Raw genomic sequence first — 16,356 nt, 5'->3', positions numbered from 1 at the left:
TAATATATCTTACTAGTCTTGTAATACTATTACAACATTAATGCTCATTATTTCTTCTTTAAGTATAATTTAATTGATCTATCACTTTTATAACAATTTTTACATTATCAACCAAATCTTTCTCAACCACCATACCTACCTATTTCTAATATTATAACATCATTTGTATAATAGCTTGTACTTTTATCAAATTAGTAGACCATTTTTTTTCCTACATATATTTGCATTTTGTACATATCAAATAGCTCTTACATCTTTTTATTTTTTTATTTTTTTTATAAAATCTTATAATTCCAATTTTATCAAACAAATCATTACTTTTTACCAAATTATTTTCTTGCACTTAAGTAATATGTATTGAAAGCCTCGTATACAATTAATCGTAATTGGGCATTTACGACTTAAATTTTGAAAGGATGCCCTGACCAACCCATAAGTGCTTAAAATGCAAATGGAGTATGATGGAGAACATGGTAGCATTATTCGAAGTTAATATATTTTGATTCATACTAAGATCCTGACTTGATTTTACAAACCTCCATTATTTAATTTTTTTGATAATCGGGTATACTTGTAGACAGTAGATGGGACCCAGGCAATCCATAGACCATGGTCTTGTCCAAGGACTAGTCCCAGGGCATGTGCACCACCCGCACATCACACCAAGTCTAATTACTAATTTCGATACCCAATATGAGCATGAATCAGGAGCCACCTGCGAGGGCGCTCCTTCACTTACCTAGTGCGTGTGATGCATTGACGTTGCATGTGCCCCTGGACTAGTCCTTGGACAAAACCAAGGTCTATGAATTGGATAAAGCCCATATACGATTCCAATCCGCTATCTACTGGAATACCTGATTATCAAAAATAAAATTTATTTTTTCCTATGGTAAGAAATTCACTTAATGGAATTAGTAATTATAGGTGAAGATGGATTTTTAAAGTAGGTCTTGTAAACCAACTTGGTAAGTTGAAACCTTTACAAATAATTGTAAGTAACAATTTTAATTTAATGCTTTTGATTTAAATTTGAAAAGCTTTTGTTTTATAAGAATTATACTATTAGATTATTGATGAGACGGGAGCAAATTTTTAGAGATTTCCAACTAATGGATCCCTCGAAACTTATATTTTTTTGACAACTCTTATTGGCATCAAGTCTTACTTATTCCATTCTGATTTCTTAAATTACTTATCACACTCAATTAAATATTAAAACACATTATTCAAACATTACAAAACATTATAACACTCATTCAAGCAAGTTCAGTATTTATTTACAATTAGGATTAGGCTTACGTAAAATAACCCAAAAAGAGAGAGAGAGAGAGAGAGAGTTACTATCAACACCCCTGAGTTTTGCTTATTCTCAATCATATATTTCTTTTTATTTTTTATTTGTTGTATAATAAATAAAAGTTGGGCTGTCAATAGTATTTAAAAAGATAGAAAAACTTTTGTTTATATATTTGTGGAAGTAAGTTTGATTGAGAAATCTTTTTGTTCCCCGTTCTCACTAAACCTCATTTTGGTAAATTTGTCTTTTCGATGCTGACTTTGATGGACTTGGGGAAACGAAAAAAGGCCCCGTTGTGAGTCCCTATGTTTCAGTTATGGGACCAACGGACAATTAGACAATAATTAAGGGAATAAAGGAAAAATTGTTAAATTGGATATTGTAAATTTTTTTTTTACAGAGCTGTTATTGCCACACCAACTTTTACTAATGAAGCACCAATTCCCATGTAAACGAATTGCAGACAGTTGTGTAGCGTTAGTAAAAGTTGGTGTGACAATAGTAACTCTCGTTTAAAATTTAAAATTTTCTTTGTATTAACTTTAATTATGTTCAAAGTTATAATTGCTTTATTACAAATTAAATTATAATTAAAATTAATTAATTTTTATTATTCAGGAAAATTTGTGTCAAGTTCTGAATGTGCGTTGATCAATTTGTTTCCGATCAAAACAAATCATTGATCGACATATAGACTCGAGAATGGAATCCTTCAAAGATATGCTCGATAAAATAAGTACATACAAACTCCCGATTGCAAATCAAAAGTAGATGTGATCTTAACTTAATTACTCAAACTTGGGATTGACTTTGATGGTCAAGATGTATTCCTAGGTGCAACCACGTGATACATGAGCTGAGATCAAATAAGAAAAAAAGTTATGATTATTAGTAGAGAGCTTTGATTGATGCCCTAACTTTTAGTTATTGGGTCCTAATTTCTTAAATTGTTTATCACACACTAATTAAAGATTAAAACATATCTTTCAAACATTATAAAAGTTTGGGTTAAGTTATTGTTTCGACATTATCATGCATTATATAACACATTGAAACAACTTCAGCCAATGTTTACAATTAAAATAATGATTTTCTGATGCCCCTCCTCTGACATACGCCCCTAAATGTGGCATATATTAAGATCATAATTTTTTCTTAAAATGCACAATTGAACATATTTATAGAAATGTGCAATTGTGTATCCCAAGAAAAAAAATATATGATTCTAGCCCATGCCACATTAGTGAGCGTATGAGGACCTATGTCAAAGAGGTATCAGAAAAATCACGACTTATAATTAAGATTAGTCCCACATAAAATCTTCAATCTAGCAAATAAAAATCTTTATTAGTGATTTTAAAAATCACTAATACAGATTTTCATATTAATTGAGATGTAAGAAATAAAAGTTGGGGTGACAATAGCAACTCCCTTATTATTATTATTATTATCATTAATTACTTAATTCTTATTTTTTGAAAAATCTTTATTAGTGATTTTTAAAAATTCCTGTCAAGTACGAGTTGGTTCATTCCCATGCTACATGCGTGAATAAAGCAAAAACAGAATATCGATGTTTGTGGTGCATTGCATCACACTCACTGAACCGTTCCCTTCCCAATGCTCGAAACGTTTCCAAATCTGTTACTTTTTCTCAGAGCTAAAGCAAATTTTTAGAGTAATCCTTCGAATAAAAACCGTATGTCCTCAGAAATGTAATTGTACTTCGAATTCAGGTTGATTGGTGATTTTTGCCAGATTTTTAATCATTTTGTCCTCAACCCCAATTATAATATTTCTAAGTAATATTAAAATTGACATCAATTCACACATTGGTGAAGAGAAGGTGTACACCTAACCAGATAGGTTTTCACTCGTATCTCGATGAAAAACATCTATAGTTTCATAAATATTTTTAGAGTCATGATAATCTGATATCGATCTGTACACTATTGACGTGGCAAGTGCACATAACCATAGATTTTTTTCTTTGGGATACATAAGGAAAAAAGATCTACGATGCTAGGCATTTGTCATGTCAATTGTGTATGTGTTTTGGTGAGTTATTTTTCGATTAGTCATATTTTTAAATTGATGATATACCCATTTAACATTTTTTTATTAAGAGTTGTTATTGGCATCTCAACTTTTGTTTATTACGCCTCCATTTCTTAAATTATTAATAACTCCCCAATCAAAGATTATAAAATATTTTCAAACATTGAAATTTTTTGGCTCAAATGTTAATCTCAACGTTACAAAACGTTATAAAACTCGTTCAAGCATTTTCAACAGTTATTTGATGATTATGATTAGGCTCTTATAAAATCCTAAATCCAAAAAATAGAAATTTAGCAAAAAATGAAAAAGAAATAGAGCTTCAATTGGGTAATTTTCGTTAGTCTCTCAAGTGAGACCAAAGTCAAGTGGCAGTTATCAGTTTGTAAAAACAAGGGGGCAACTCTAAGTTTCACCAAAATGTGGTGGGCCATATCTAAATCACCTATAAAATAAAATTAAAAAAATGCTCTAATCCACTTGCCTCGAGATTCGTGTTCATCTCTTCACCGCTCGCTGTCTCTCTCTTCTTTCTCATTTTAAATCTCTCTCATTCTCTTCTCTTCTCTCTGTAGAACCAACCAACCAACCAACCAACAATGCTTCTTCTCCTTCTCTTCTTCATCCTCTCACCTTCTCTGGTTCTCTCTCTAAACCAAGAAGGTCTCTATCTCCAACGAGTCAAACTCGGACTTGAAGACCCAGACCAACTCCTCTCCAACTGGAACGAAAGAGACGACACTCCATGCAAGTGGTACGGCATCACCTGCGACTCACTCACTAACCGAGTCAACTCACTTGACCTCTCCAGCTCAAACCTCGCAGGTCCCTTCCCCACTCTTCTCTGTCGTCTCCACGAACTCTCCTTCCTCTCTCTCTACAACAACTCCATCAACTCATCTCTCCCCCTTGATATCTCCACGTGTCACAATCTCCACCACTTAAACCTCGCCGAAAACCTCTTTGTGGGTTCCATCCCTTCTACCCTCTCTGAAATACCCAATCTCCGTTACCTCGACCTCGCCGGCAACAATTTCTCCGGCGACATTCCGACCAGTTTCGGTGGTTTCCGGCAACTCGAGGTTCTCTCTCTCGTCGAAAATCTTCTCGATGGAACCATACCCTCTTCTCTGGGAAACATTTCCAGTCTCAAACAGCTTAACCTCTCTTACAACCCGTTTACTCCGAATCAAATTCCCAGTGAACTCGGTAACTTAACGAGTCTTGAAATTCTCTGGCTCACTGAGTGTAACCTCGTGGGTCAGATTCCAGATTCTCTTGGCCGGCTTAAGAAACTGATGGACTTGGATTTGGCTGTAAACAGTCTCAATGGTTCGATTCCGAAATCAATTTCCGAGCTTTCGAGTTTGGTTCAGCTTGAGCTTTACAACAACTCGCTCACCGGCGAGTTACCACTGAGTTGGTCGAATCTAAAATTATTACGTCGAGTTGATGCTTCGGAGAACGATTTTACCGGGTTTATCCCAGACGAGTTGTGCGAGTTACCACTTGAATCACTAACTCTGTATGGGAATCGGTTTGAGGGAACTTTGCCACAAAGTATCGCTCGATCCCCAAACCTTTACGAGCTCAGATTGTTTAACAATCGCCTTTTAGGAGAATTACCCAGAGATCTTGGTAAAAATTCGGGGTTGCAAATTCTTGATGTTTCGGGAAATCGATTTTCTGGGGAAATTCCATCAAATTTGTGTGAAAAAGGGGTTTTAGAAGAGCTGCTTTTGATCTACAATGCATTTTCGGGCTCGATTCCAGAGAGTTTAGGTCGATGTCATAGTTTGAAACGGGTTCGAATGAGGGATAATTTGCTCTCAGGGGTAGTTCCTGATGGATTCTGGGCACTCCCCAATGTTTATTTGCTTGAGCTCATGAGAAATTCCTTCTCTGGTGGGATTTCAAAGATGATCTCTGGGGCTTCTAGTCTCTCAATTCTGTTATTATCAAAAAATCGGTTTAATGGAAGTATACCCAATGAGATTGGATTGTTGAACAATTTGGTGGAGTTTTCGGCTAACGATAATTTACTTACGGGTATGCTTCCGAGTACAATGGTGAATCTTACCCAACTTGGGAAGCTTGACGTTCAAAATAATGAGCTTTCAGGCGAGCTTCCTCTAGGAATCGAATCGTGGAAGAAGCTTAACGAGCTAAATTTGGCGAATAATGGGTTTTCGGGTGAAATCCCATTGGAGCTCGGGAGCTTGCCAGTGCTTAATTACCTTGATCTTTCAAAAAATTGTTTTTCGGGGAAAATTCCACTCGAATTGCAGAATTTGAAGCTCAATCAATTTAATTTGTCGAACAATCACCTTTCCGGGGACCTCCCTCCTTTGTATGCCAAGGAAATTTACCACGATAGCTTCTTGGGAAATCCGGGCTTGTGTGGTGATTTGATGGGTCTTTGCCCGACAAAGGATGAGGTAAGGGGAAGTGGTTTTGTTTGGTTACTTCGATCGATATTTATATTATCGGGTCTTGTTTTTGTTGTTGGGGTGGTCTGGTTTTACTTTAAATATCAGAGTTTCAAGAAGGAAAAGAGGGGAATGGAGAAATCGAAATGGACTTTAACGTCGTTCCACAAATTGGGTTTCAGTGAATATGAGATCTTGAATTCCCTCGACGAAGATAATGTGATAGGAAGTGGAGCTTCGGGCAAGGTCTATAAGGTTGTACTTAGTAACGGAGAACCGGTCGCGGTGAAGAGACTTTGGGGGGGATCAAAGAAAGAAGACAACAATGGTGGTGATGTTGAGAAGGATTGGGTTCGTGATGATGGGTTTGAAGCTGAAGTTGAAACTTTGGGAAAGATCCGACATAAGAATATTGTCAAGTTATGGTGTTGTTGCACTACTCGTGATTGCAAGCTTTTGGTTTACGAGTACATGCCGAATGGAAGCTTGGGTGATTTACTGCATAGTAGCAAAGGAGGCTTGTTGGATTGGCCCACTAGATATAAAATAGCATTGGATGCAGCCGAGGGGCTCTCCTACTTGCATCACGATTGTGTCCCTCCAATTGTTCATCGGGACGTGAAATCAAATAACATTTTGTTGGATGCAGAGTTCGGCGCACGGGTGGCAGATTTTGGGGTTGCCAAGGTGGTCGATGTGATCGGTGTTGGGACTAAATCTATGTCTGTGATTGCGGGTTCATGTGGTTACATTGCACCAGGTTAGTCAATATTACATCATACCTGTTTAATCTATTTCTCATTGTCATCTTGAATTATGTTCTGTTTTTCATATTGCGTATTTGAATTTCACCAATTTATTTGCCATATAATCTTTTCATAGTATATTGGCTTATATTTTCTATTTTGTTCTTAAGCTTGTATGAGCGATCAGATGAGCTTCCATAGTTATTTTCATGTTTAATTCTCTTCTTCATGATCTAATTTTGATTCAATCATGTTCGGCCTTAAACCCATTGCAGAGTACGCGTATACACTTCGAGTGAACGAGAAGAGTGACATATACAGCTTTGGAGTGGTGATTCTAGAGTTGGTAACAGGAAGGCGTCCAATTGAATCTGAATTTGGGGAGAAGGACCTTGTGAAATGGGTTTGCAGCACTTTAGACCAAAATGGAGTGGACAATGTGATCGACCCCAAACTTGATGCTCGTTTCAAAGAAGAGGTTTGTAGGGTTCTTAACATCGGTCTCCTTTGCACTAATCCTTTACCAATTAATCGCCCTTCCATGCGAAGAGTCGTCAAAATGCTGCAAGAGGTTTGTGGGGAAAACAAGCCCAAGAACGCGGACAAGGACGGGAAATTGTCCCCATATTACTATGAAGATGTCTCCGATCAAGGAAGCATAGTGTGAAGTAATAGTAGGGTTTTGGCCACAAAGAGTATTGAGAGAGGGAGAGAGAGAAGCTTCTCTCCTTTGTGTTTGATTTCAAGAAGGAAGGAAGGAAGGAAGGATGGGAATTAAGTTTAAAAGTTCTATAAATTTTATACCTCATTAAGACTTCTATATGAATATAGTCAGGGTTTTGTTGATGATCCTCAGTGGCATATTTGGTTCTTGTTTATATCAAGATTTCTTTGCCTCTATATATCAAGTTATGGACTTTTAATTGTAGGGGTGGTTGTAGTAATTGTTTAATGGGTCCCAATTTCCTAGTAGAGTTAAATTCAAAATGCTTTGTAATTTTACTGATTTACCCATGTTGCAGGACAACTCATCTATATATAAATACAAGTTGATGAAGGTAGTTATTTCTTGTTGGGTCCCCTGTAGTCCTTCACATTTATAAGGAAGGGGACCTGTTCTGCTTTCTTATCTTTGTAGTACAATTAAAGACTCATGTAATCTTAAGGAATATAACTAGAAATTCAAAAGTTTTCTAAAGAGGTTCTAAATGGGGGCATTGTGGGTTTCTCCCTGTTTTCTGAACTGTAACAAATTGTTGTAATTTTTATGTTTTATGCCTGCTTGGCATTGAGGCCTAAAATTCAAAATAGCCCTTTTCAACTTCCTAACCCCCAAACAGAAACCACAGAAATAGGTTGCATCGGTCCCACTCGATCTATGATTCCGCTGCAATGTAACCTATCAAACTATAAAACAATCATGGTCGTCTAATAAAATCAACACAATCACTAATCTTTTCTTTCTAGCCATTTAAATATATCTTGCTTTTATTTTTACCTCTTGGAGTGGATAATAAATCCCAATTTTCTGTTAAGGAATGAGGGTGTTAAACTGTTAAATGAGGTATTATAAAAGGGGTAGCTTTTGACCACCAATGTTAGGGAACCGAAATTTGTCTTATATAGGTTAATAGTTTCGGATTAGGCTGATTTTTTGTGATGATGATTTCTAGGTTGAGGAGATCATCCTCACCAAAAATCAGTCCAATCTGAAACTTCTAATCCTATCAAAAGTGGTTTACAAATTATTAGTACAAAATTTGTAAGGATGATCGCCTCACTGTAGAGATCATTCTCACAAAAAATCTGTCCAATCCAAAATTTCTAAATCATATAGAACAAACACGTTGGCTCCCTAACGTTAGCTACCGAAAGGGACCCTCCTTATAATTAAAAAAAAAAGGATGGACAACCAATGGTTTGATTATGTCTGACTAGAAACTTTAAAAATTTGTTCCAGTTCGTGAACATATTAACCAAGTTAAGATTCAACAATTATTTGGTGGAATTGGTTAGGTTAATTAGGAACAACTAATTAATCACAATTTTTCAACATCCCTTTTTTGGCTTTTTATGAAATTTCTCCAAAACATGGGAAAATTTTGTGACTATGGTCATAAGTTGTCACTACTCATGACTATAGAATTGTCACTACTCATGAATTTAGTCGTGAATTGTCCCTACTTATCAAACATCTGACTTTTGGAGAAGATAAGTATTAGTGTGCTAAATAATGGGCTGGGCCTTTTTGGTTTGGTCCTAGTCAGACTTCAAAATCCAAGTCCGAGCTTGGCTAGTCAATCAATATTTGGGTCTGTGACCCAATTTCAATTTCAAAGTTTTCTTATTGGAAATTTATTAAATAATTACCTATATTTTCATTTATTATCAAAACATTACTAAGTTATAAGTATTACGAAAACATTAATGTATTTTTACAAAATAACCAAATTACCTTAATAAAGTAGATGTCAAAAATTAGATTTAAATTGACATAAGAAAAAGAAGAGAAAAGTCATATCTTACATAGGAGATAGGAGACAAAAGCTTTGTTTACAGGTTCTGTCTTTTCTCTCCTTTCATTTTTTTCTTTTTCTTCATTTGCGATCGATTGAAGCTTAAAATCTTCTTACATTTTTTTCCTCCATTTCTTTATATGGTTGAGGTTAAAAGCATCATTTTCGTCTTCATCTTTCATCCTTATCTTTAGATCTGATTTATTTTTAATCTTTGATTTTTTTTAAAGATCTTTTAAGTTTTATGTTAAAATCTTAGATCTGACTACTTATTATTGTGGTGTAAATAAACATTCTCTTGTGGTAGTTATCATTGATAATTGTGCGAATTAATTATATTTATTTATGATGATTAATTAATGTTAATTTAATTAATATTGCATAATTAATTGAATTTTCTTTCTTGTAGGTCTTGGAAGTTCAAAATGAAAGAAAAAAATGTTAAATATGAATTTTTTGTGAATAAAACATATAAAAGGATAGATGAGTAATTATGATACAAGTTAAAAGAAGGGCTAAAGAAATAAAGAAATTTTTTTTAAAAATGAAAATCTCTACACATTACCTTACTTAAAATATTAAAATTCTCTCATATTTTATCTTATTCTAAAAGATTTTATATATCTCTCCATATCTTTCTTATTTCTATTTCTCTCTATCTTTTTTCCACATGTTAAATTCTTTCTCTTCTCATATCTCTTATCTTCTATTTTAATTAGTTTATATTTTTTTCTATTCTCCTAACATTATTTATTTTCTCTACATTTATAATTATCGAATTCTTCCTCTTCTCCAATATTTTTCTTTAATCTCTTTTCCTCTTTAATTTCACTTTAATAATTTAATTTTTTACGTTTTTTATTCAATAATTTTGATGGACTCATCTATAGAGATTGTTGGCTAAAATCTTAATTAGGACTAAAGATGAAGCTTGAAGATTGTAATTTTATTTTGATCAACAATGGTGGATTAATGTTTATATTTTTTGGATTGATTTAAAGTGAGTTAATTATTTTTATTTAACTCTATATCTATAAATTATTTTTGAATTTTTGTCTATAATCATCACATTGAATACTTGAAAAAAAATTCTTTATTCATTGTTAATGATTGTTACATTGATTGTTTAAGAAATCCCCGTGGTATGTGAATGTGCAACACGTGGAAATCTTATATTTCTCAAAATATTTTAGAAAATAATTTTTTTGATTTAATTATTTTATTATCCAATTAGGGAGAATCTTTATTCAAACCTAACCGAGAAAAAAATGTGGAATAAATAAAATTATAATTTTTTATTAGATCCTCGATGTTTTAACGTTTTTTAATTTCTGTATTAAATCTTTTAATTTTTGCTCCATACGATAGTGTGAAAAATCATCTTTTTAATAGTTTAAGTCAAATCTTATTCCACCTCATCCATGTTTTAATTTAATTTTTTACATAATCCCTGTGAATCGACATCGAACTCTCGAGATTTTATTACTTTGCTACAACCCTACACTTAAAATATTTACCTTACACTATTTCAGTCATAGTAAGTTTTTGGCGCCCTTGTCGAGGATTGACGTAATTAATTATTCGAATCGAAGAGAATCAAGATAGTTTTTTTATTTTTATTTTTTTATTTTTTTTTCTTATTTTTTATTTATTTTATTTTTATTTTTATTTCGCAGTTCTAAAATTTTTTCTCTTGTAAGAGACATATCTTGAAGCAGAGCAAATAAAAAGATCAGATTTTCTTCAAGACTAATTTAGAAGTAGATTATGATTAATTTAAATTTAAGTTTTTTAGCAATACTTTTTTTTTACTTATTATTTGATATCAATTACATGATAGAACGTAAAGTAAATGATATATGTCTAAATATGGTATGAACTTTAATATTTTCTTTACATACAATTAAAATTTTGTTACCAAATATTTTACCCAATTTTAATAGATATGTAAATTAATGTTGTTCAATCTCTACAAAGTTGACATATTTTTTTTATTATATACTTAAAAAATTTGCAAAATGTTGTTTATATAATAGCATTATTTTTTTAAAAATATTTTTTAAGGAATTGAATTATATAAATCTCATATAATAATTCTTCAAATACAAATGATGTATCTAAATATTATTGTCAAACTTTTATAAAGTAGATAACATTTGTTGTTTTATTGTTTTTACTATGTTCACAGTAAATACATAATGTGTTGACATACAATATACATAACATTAATAAATTTAATGACAAACTTCTCATTAATTGTTGACAAAACATTTGTAATATTTTAATGTTAACATCTAGTTGTTATTATGTTAACAATATCGACATAACGTATGATAATATCAGTCTTCATCGATATTGTCTTTAACAGATATTGTAGACACAAATGATATTGTAAGAACATAATATTGACAAGTATTTCGAATTTCATTGATAATTATGCAAACAAATGTTAATTGTCTTACTTTTCATAATTTTTGTAGTTTGCTACAAAAATAAACATTTCTAAAAAGACTTTATATGTGGGCATTATTTTGTTAATGACCAAACTTATAAAAATAACTCATACAAAATTGCATATACAAAAAGAACAACAGATAATGTTATAACATAATATAAACTAATGTATCATCATTTACAAAATAGAATAAAAGTATTCATATATTGATGCATTCCCTATATTGAAACATGTTAAACGTAATGCAATAACAAAACTCATTGTCTTCTACAGGAGTAGAAAAATATATAGTTACACCTAATCAAACAATCGATGAAACCAATCACATAAATCTCACAATCAAATAGATTACTTTGCATTTGATCATTCATTTAGAACATTTTCCACGTTAACATGAGTTCAAATTAAATAGATGAGTTAGTAATAATACGACCCGTGAAAATATTATTCTGTTATCTGAACATTGGCTTCATCGTCTTCTTCGAGAATAAATTCGACGATTACAGTTGAATGTTATTATAAATTGTGTTCACATAATATTTAAATAAATTAAAAAGTACATTGAATGTGAAAGATTATTTCACATAAGGTATAAAATATATTAAAAAAATTTAATATAGAATGTTGATAAATATGATAAAAACTACTATTAAGCAATGTGAATCACATTGACAATTTAGTGTTCTTAATTTATTTTATAAAAATAAAAATTACAAATAACAAATTACAAACACAATAAGTTTAGAGTATTAGAAATTCAAAGGGTTCAAATATTCACATCTTCATCCCACCATTCTTTATGAGACAATGTATGAAAATTTTGAAGCGTGATGTTCATCTTATTCAAGAATTCTCACTCGTACAATGTGTTAATCATTTGATCGCTTACGCTTAGACATGTTCTAATATTTTTTGACAAAGTATTTTTCCACATCGAAAGTTGTTTAATGAGTAATCTAAAACTTGTAACACGTTGCTATCAATTGTTTCTCTCAATTCTTTTTCCTTTCTTTCTTAATTTTTTTCTTCCAAACCTCACTACTTACATTAAAAAAAAATATTCTCACCTTTTCGAATTTCACCAAACTATCCCAAACCTCAATCCCCTCACTTATTCCCACCAACTCCTTATCTCTCTTGCGTTATTCCTCTACCTTAGGTTTTTCCATTATCTCATCTATCATCTGTTTCTTTATTTTCTTTACTTTTATTTTTCTTAACTTTTTTAATTCTATTTTCTTTCACTCCTTAATCTAAGTTTTTTTTTTCTATTGATTTCTTAGAGAAAAAAATATATGTAAAAATACTTTTTTTTACATATATTTTTTTGACATAAATATTGATAACAATTATATATTACATACCCCCAATTTCTTTTTGCAAGGTTTCATGTCCTATCATGGAAAATCTTTTTTGATGACCTTGAAGGTTGCAACCTCTTAACAACTTGGACATTTTTTCATTCTAATTTTAGTCTTCTTTGACTTTAATATTTTTTTTCTCTTTATTGAAGTCTCTAAGTGTATTCCTTATTTTAAATCCTGAATCAAATTTAATTTACTTTTACTTCAAAGGTTATCTAATAAATTTTTCTTTGGTATTGTTAGTTTCCTGATTAATCTTTTAGAAAAAAAAAATTAGGACTAGTCTTCTCCGACATTTTCACATTAGAGGCAATCTTTTAATTACAGAACACCTTCAACTGCTTCATTCGTTTATTAAGTACCATTGCTTTCTAAAAATCTGAAAAGAAAATTAAAAAATAAATATTATTAAACTATTTATCAACATTAAAATATAAATGATCAATGTATATTGAAGAGTTTATTAATTATAGAAATAAGGGTTATTAACAGTATTGTCACCACGGTATTATTGACATTAAGAAACTAAAACAATATTGTTAAATTAAATAAAATTAATATACTTTTTTCTTGTTTAAAATGGTTTAGTTGAAAGTTGAAGGTAAAAAATGGATGATGATTTTAATATGGAAAGTTGAAAATTTGAAAAATACTAAGAATTTTTTAATAAAAATTTGGGTTGGGAGAATATACGATGTGTTGAGGAGGGATTTTGGTAAAGTTTAAAATTTAAAGGGGGGCTTGAAAGGAGGGCTTGAGAGCACGAGATTCTCATGAAAGTGTGGGTTTATATGGATGCTTTAGAATTTTTTTGGGAGTAGAATGATCCAATCGATTTTTGAGAAATGACATGAGAAATGTGTAAATAACCCTTTTGATTTGCAATATTTTTGAGGTAGATAAAGAAATTTGGCATAAGGCCTTTAAATTGAAGCCATTTGACAAAATCATGTGGGTTAGGCGATGTGGCACAAATTCGGTCGATATGTGTAATAGGTGAAAAGTGAATTTGGGAGAATGTATGAGGGAGAGACATATGGAAGTGTGGTAGATTAGATTTCATGTAATTATTTTCAAAAGTTAGAATTAAATAGTAAAATGCAAACGTGCTTTTGTACGAATAAATGAGAGAGTGTCATATGTAAAGTTGAGCTTAAGAGTTTTGGTAAATATCTAATCAAATAAGGTTATATTTTTTTAATGGGTTAATGATAGAGCTCCATGTATACAGTTGAAGTTTGCCACCTTTTGAGGGAAGAATGGAAAGTTCTCACAACTTGAGAAATTTTAACCAAAATACCTAAGCACTTTTTAGGTTGACCTTATTTTTTGAAAGTCTTATTTTTTAGATTTCTTAAAAAAGTTGACTCTCTAATGAGCCTCGAGAGTTGATCTACCAATGAAGAACCTTTTGGGGAGAGGTGTAAGATCATGGGCTTTTAAAGTTGTCATGGGCCAAGAATGGACTTGGCACTGGATTTGAATCATGAATTTGGATTGTGAACTTAAAATGACCTAAGTGTAGATATTTGAACAAGGCTTGAAAGTGGTCTTGAATTTAGAATATGTTATATGTTCGGAATAAGTCATGGATTAAGATTTCGGTTGTGAGCTTTGGATAGGTTATGGATTTGAGAATATGGATTTAGGTTGTGGATTTAAACTTAAAAGGACTTAGATTAGACAATGAATTTGAATACTTGGATTTAAATAATTAAGTGCAGATTTATGTTGAAAATAACTTTGACTGAGGTAATGAATTTTGGACACGGTTAATGCATGCAAAACAAAATGAATTAATGCATATATGCATGAGAAGAAATGCTAAGTGGTAATTATTACGGATCGATGGCTTATTAGAGGTTTTTAGGCTCTTATTTGAAATTAAATTTAGATTTTTGAAAATAAGGGATGTTTTTTAAGGGGATCGTGCAAATTAGAGTGTTAACACTTATTATATTACTTATATAGCGAATAACATTATAGGCGGTGATAAGGAAATTAAATTAAAGTTCTAAGAAGTGGCAAATGTTTTTACTATAATTCTATATGAGTATATAACGAGGTCTATCAATATAAAAAATCCCAATGCCTATTATTACATAACCACTATTAGAAAAGAGCATTGGACAAATGCGTTCTTATCAATTAGACAATTCGGAGTTATTTATACGAATCATGTGAAAAATTAGAATAAGATGATAGTAGTCGGAAAAGAACTAATAGTTACTTATTTCATTAAGAAAATTCAAGATAATTGTTCAAACCATTTTAACAAGTATACAAAACAATGAGAGAAGTTGAAGAATAATAAATAATTTGACCGACATTTTGTCATACATGTGTTAAACGTTATAGAATTGTTTATCAATATTATAAAAAAATTGTTACTAAAAGAATTTCATAGATTCAAACAAATATATGTTAAGTTTAAGAAATCATTTTATCATACATATCTAAGATGTTATACAATTGTCTATCAATATTTTAAAATAAAATTTTAAACAAAAGAATTTCATAGATTCAAGCATTATCTATGAACAATAAAAAAAATTGTCAACAAATATGTCAACTTTATGCACAATATTTCAAAAAATCGAAAGTAAAACAAAAGAATTATTGACAATTCTTTTTCAAAATCGGTTTTATTGAAAAAAAATTAGGGAAAATTCTTAACAACACCATACCTTTTATTTTTTTTCATTGCCCTTAAAGTCCTTATAGCCCATAGAGTCTCTTTCATTTTTGCCATTTTCGCCATTTTTTTCTTTGTTTAATTAGGGCTCATTTTGATTTTTGAAGAAGAAAGAAATGATTTTTTCTGTTGTAATAACAAAGAAGAAGATGAAATAAAGAATAGGAAGATGAGAGTTATAAAAATCAGAGTAATGAAAGAAAAAGGTGAAGAAGAATACGAAATTTTATGTTACAAAATTGAATTGTGCATATTTTGATTTTTTTTATAATTGTGTCAATAAGATAAATGATAATTGTTCGATACAATTAGTTATCAAAGAGATCAATGACATCTACTACATCTATTTAGTATTTTAAAATTCAAATACCAGCACAAATCTCGATAAAATCTGATGATGGTAAATGATGACCATTAAGACACATCGCATATCAGTCGCATGAGTAAATGTGCAGGTATTGAGTCTTTTTGCAGTTATTTTTTTATGAAAAATTTGTTAATGTCAAAAAGAAAAAAAAAGACTTTTATGTCCAATAGTAATGAAATGATAAATACCAAAGTGCAGTTGATATTTTTGTACTAAATGAAAATATGGGTAATTGTTTGATAAATTTCCCTTTTCTTATACACATAATTATAGTAAATTATATGATAAATTACACTTTGACCTATTGTGATTTGGCATAATTTCTTTTTGACCTCGTAAAGTTTTGACGATTGCACTTACTTCCCTTTTCACCTGCGGCGTTAAAATTTAAATGTTATTTTACTATTTCACCATCTCATTTAATAT

At 31.1% G+C, this 16,356-nt stretch overlaps 1 protein-coding gene across 1 annotated transcript; it reads left to right on the top strand.

The window, feature by feature from the left end:
- Positions 1-3,910: 3,910 nt before the first annotated feature.
- Positions 3,911-7,590, top strand: HSL1 (HAESA-like 1). Its single transcript, XM_086421222.1, has 2 exons — positions 3,911-6,547; positions 6,809-7,590. Exons 1-2 carry the CDS (start codon positions 3,958-3,960, stop codon positions 7,198-7,200), a joined length of 2,982 nt encoding a protein of 993 aa, XP_086277348.1. The 5' UTR covers positions 3,911-3,957; the 3' UTR covers positions 7,201-7,590.
- The last annotated feature ends 8,766 nt before the right edge of the window (positions 7,591-16,356 follow it).

Source organism: Akebia trifoliata, chromosome 13 (genome assembly GCF_017979445.1).
Source record: "Akebia trifoliata isolate Shusen 1 chromosome 13, ASM1797944v1, whole genome shotgun sequence".
Lineage (NCBI taxonomy): Eukaryota > Viridiplantae > Streptophyta > Magnoliopsida > Ranunculales > Lardizabalaceae > Akebia > Akebia trifoliata.
This window is presented reverse-complemented; position numbering and strand designations above follow the sequence as displayed.

What these genes read in the sequence shown, in the direction of transcription:
- HSL1 (XM_086421222.1), top strand. Translation starts at nt 3,958, where the DNA reads ATGCTTCTTCTCCTTCTCTTCTTCATCCTCTCACCTTCTCTGGTTCTC. An exon ending in ATGTGGTTACATTGCACCAG is followed by an intron (nt 6,548 to 6,808) that starts GTTAGTCAATAT and finishes AACCCATTGCAG; the next exon opens with AGTACGCGTATACACTTCGA.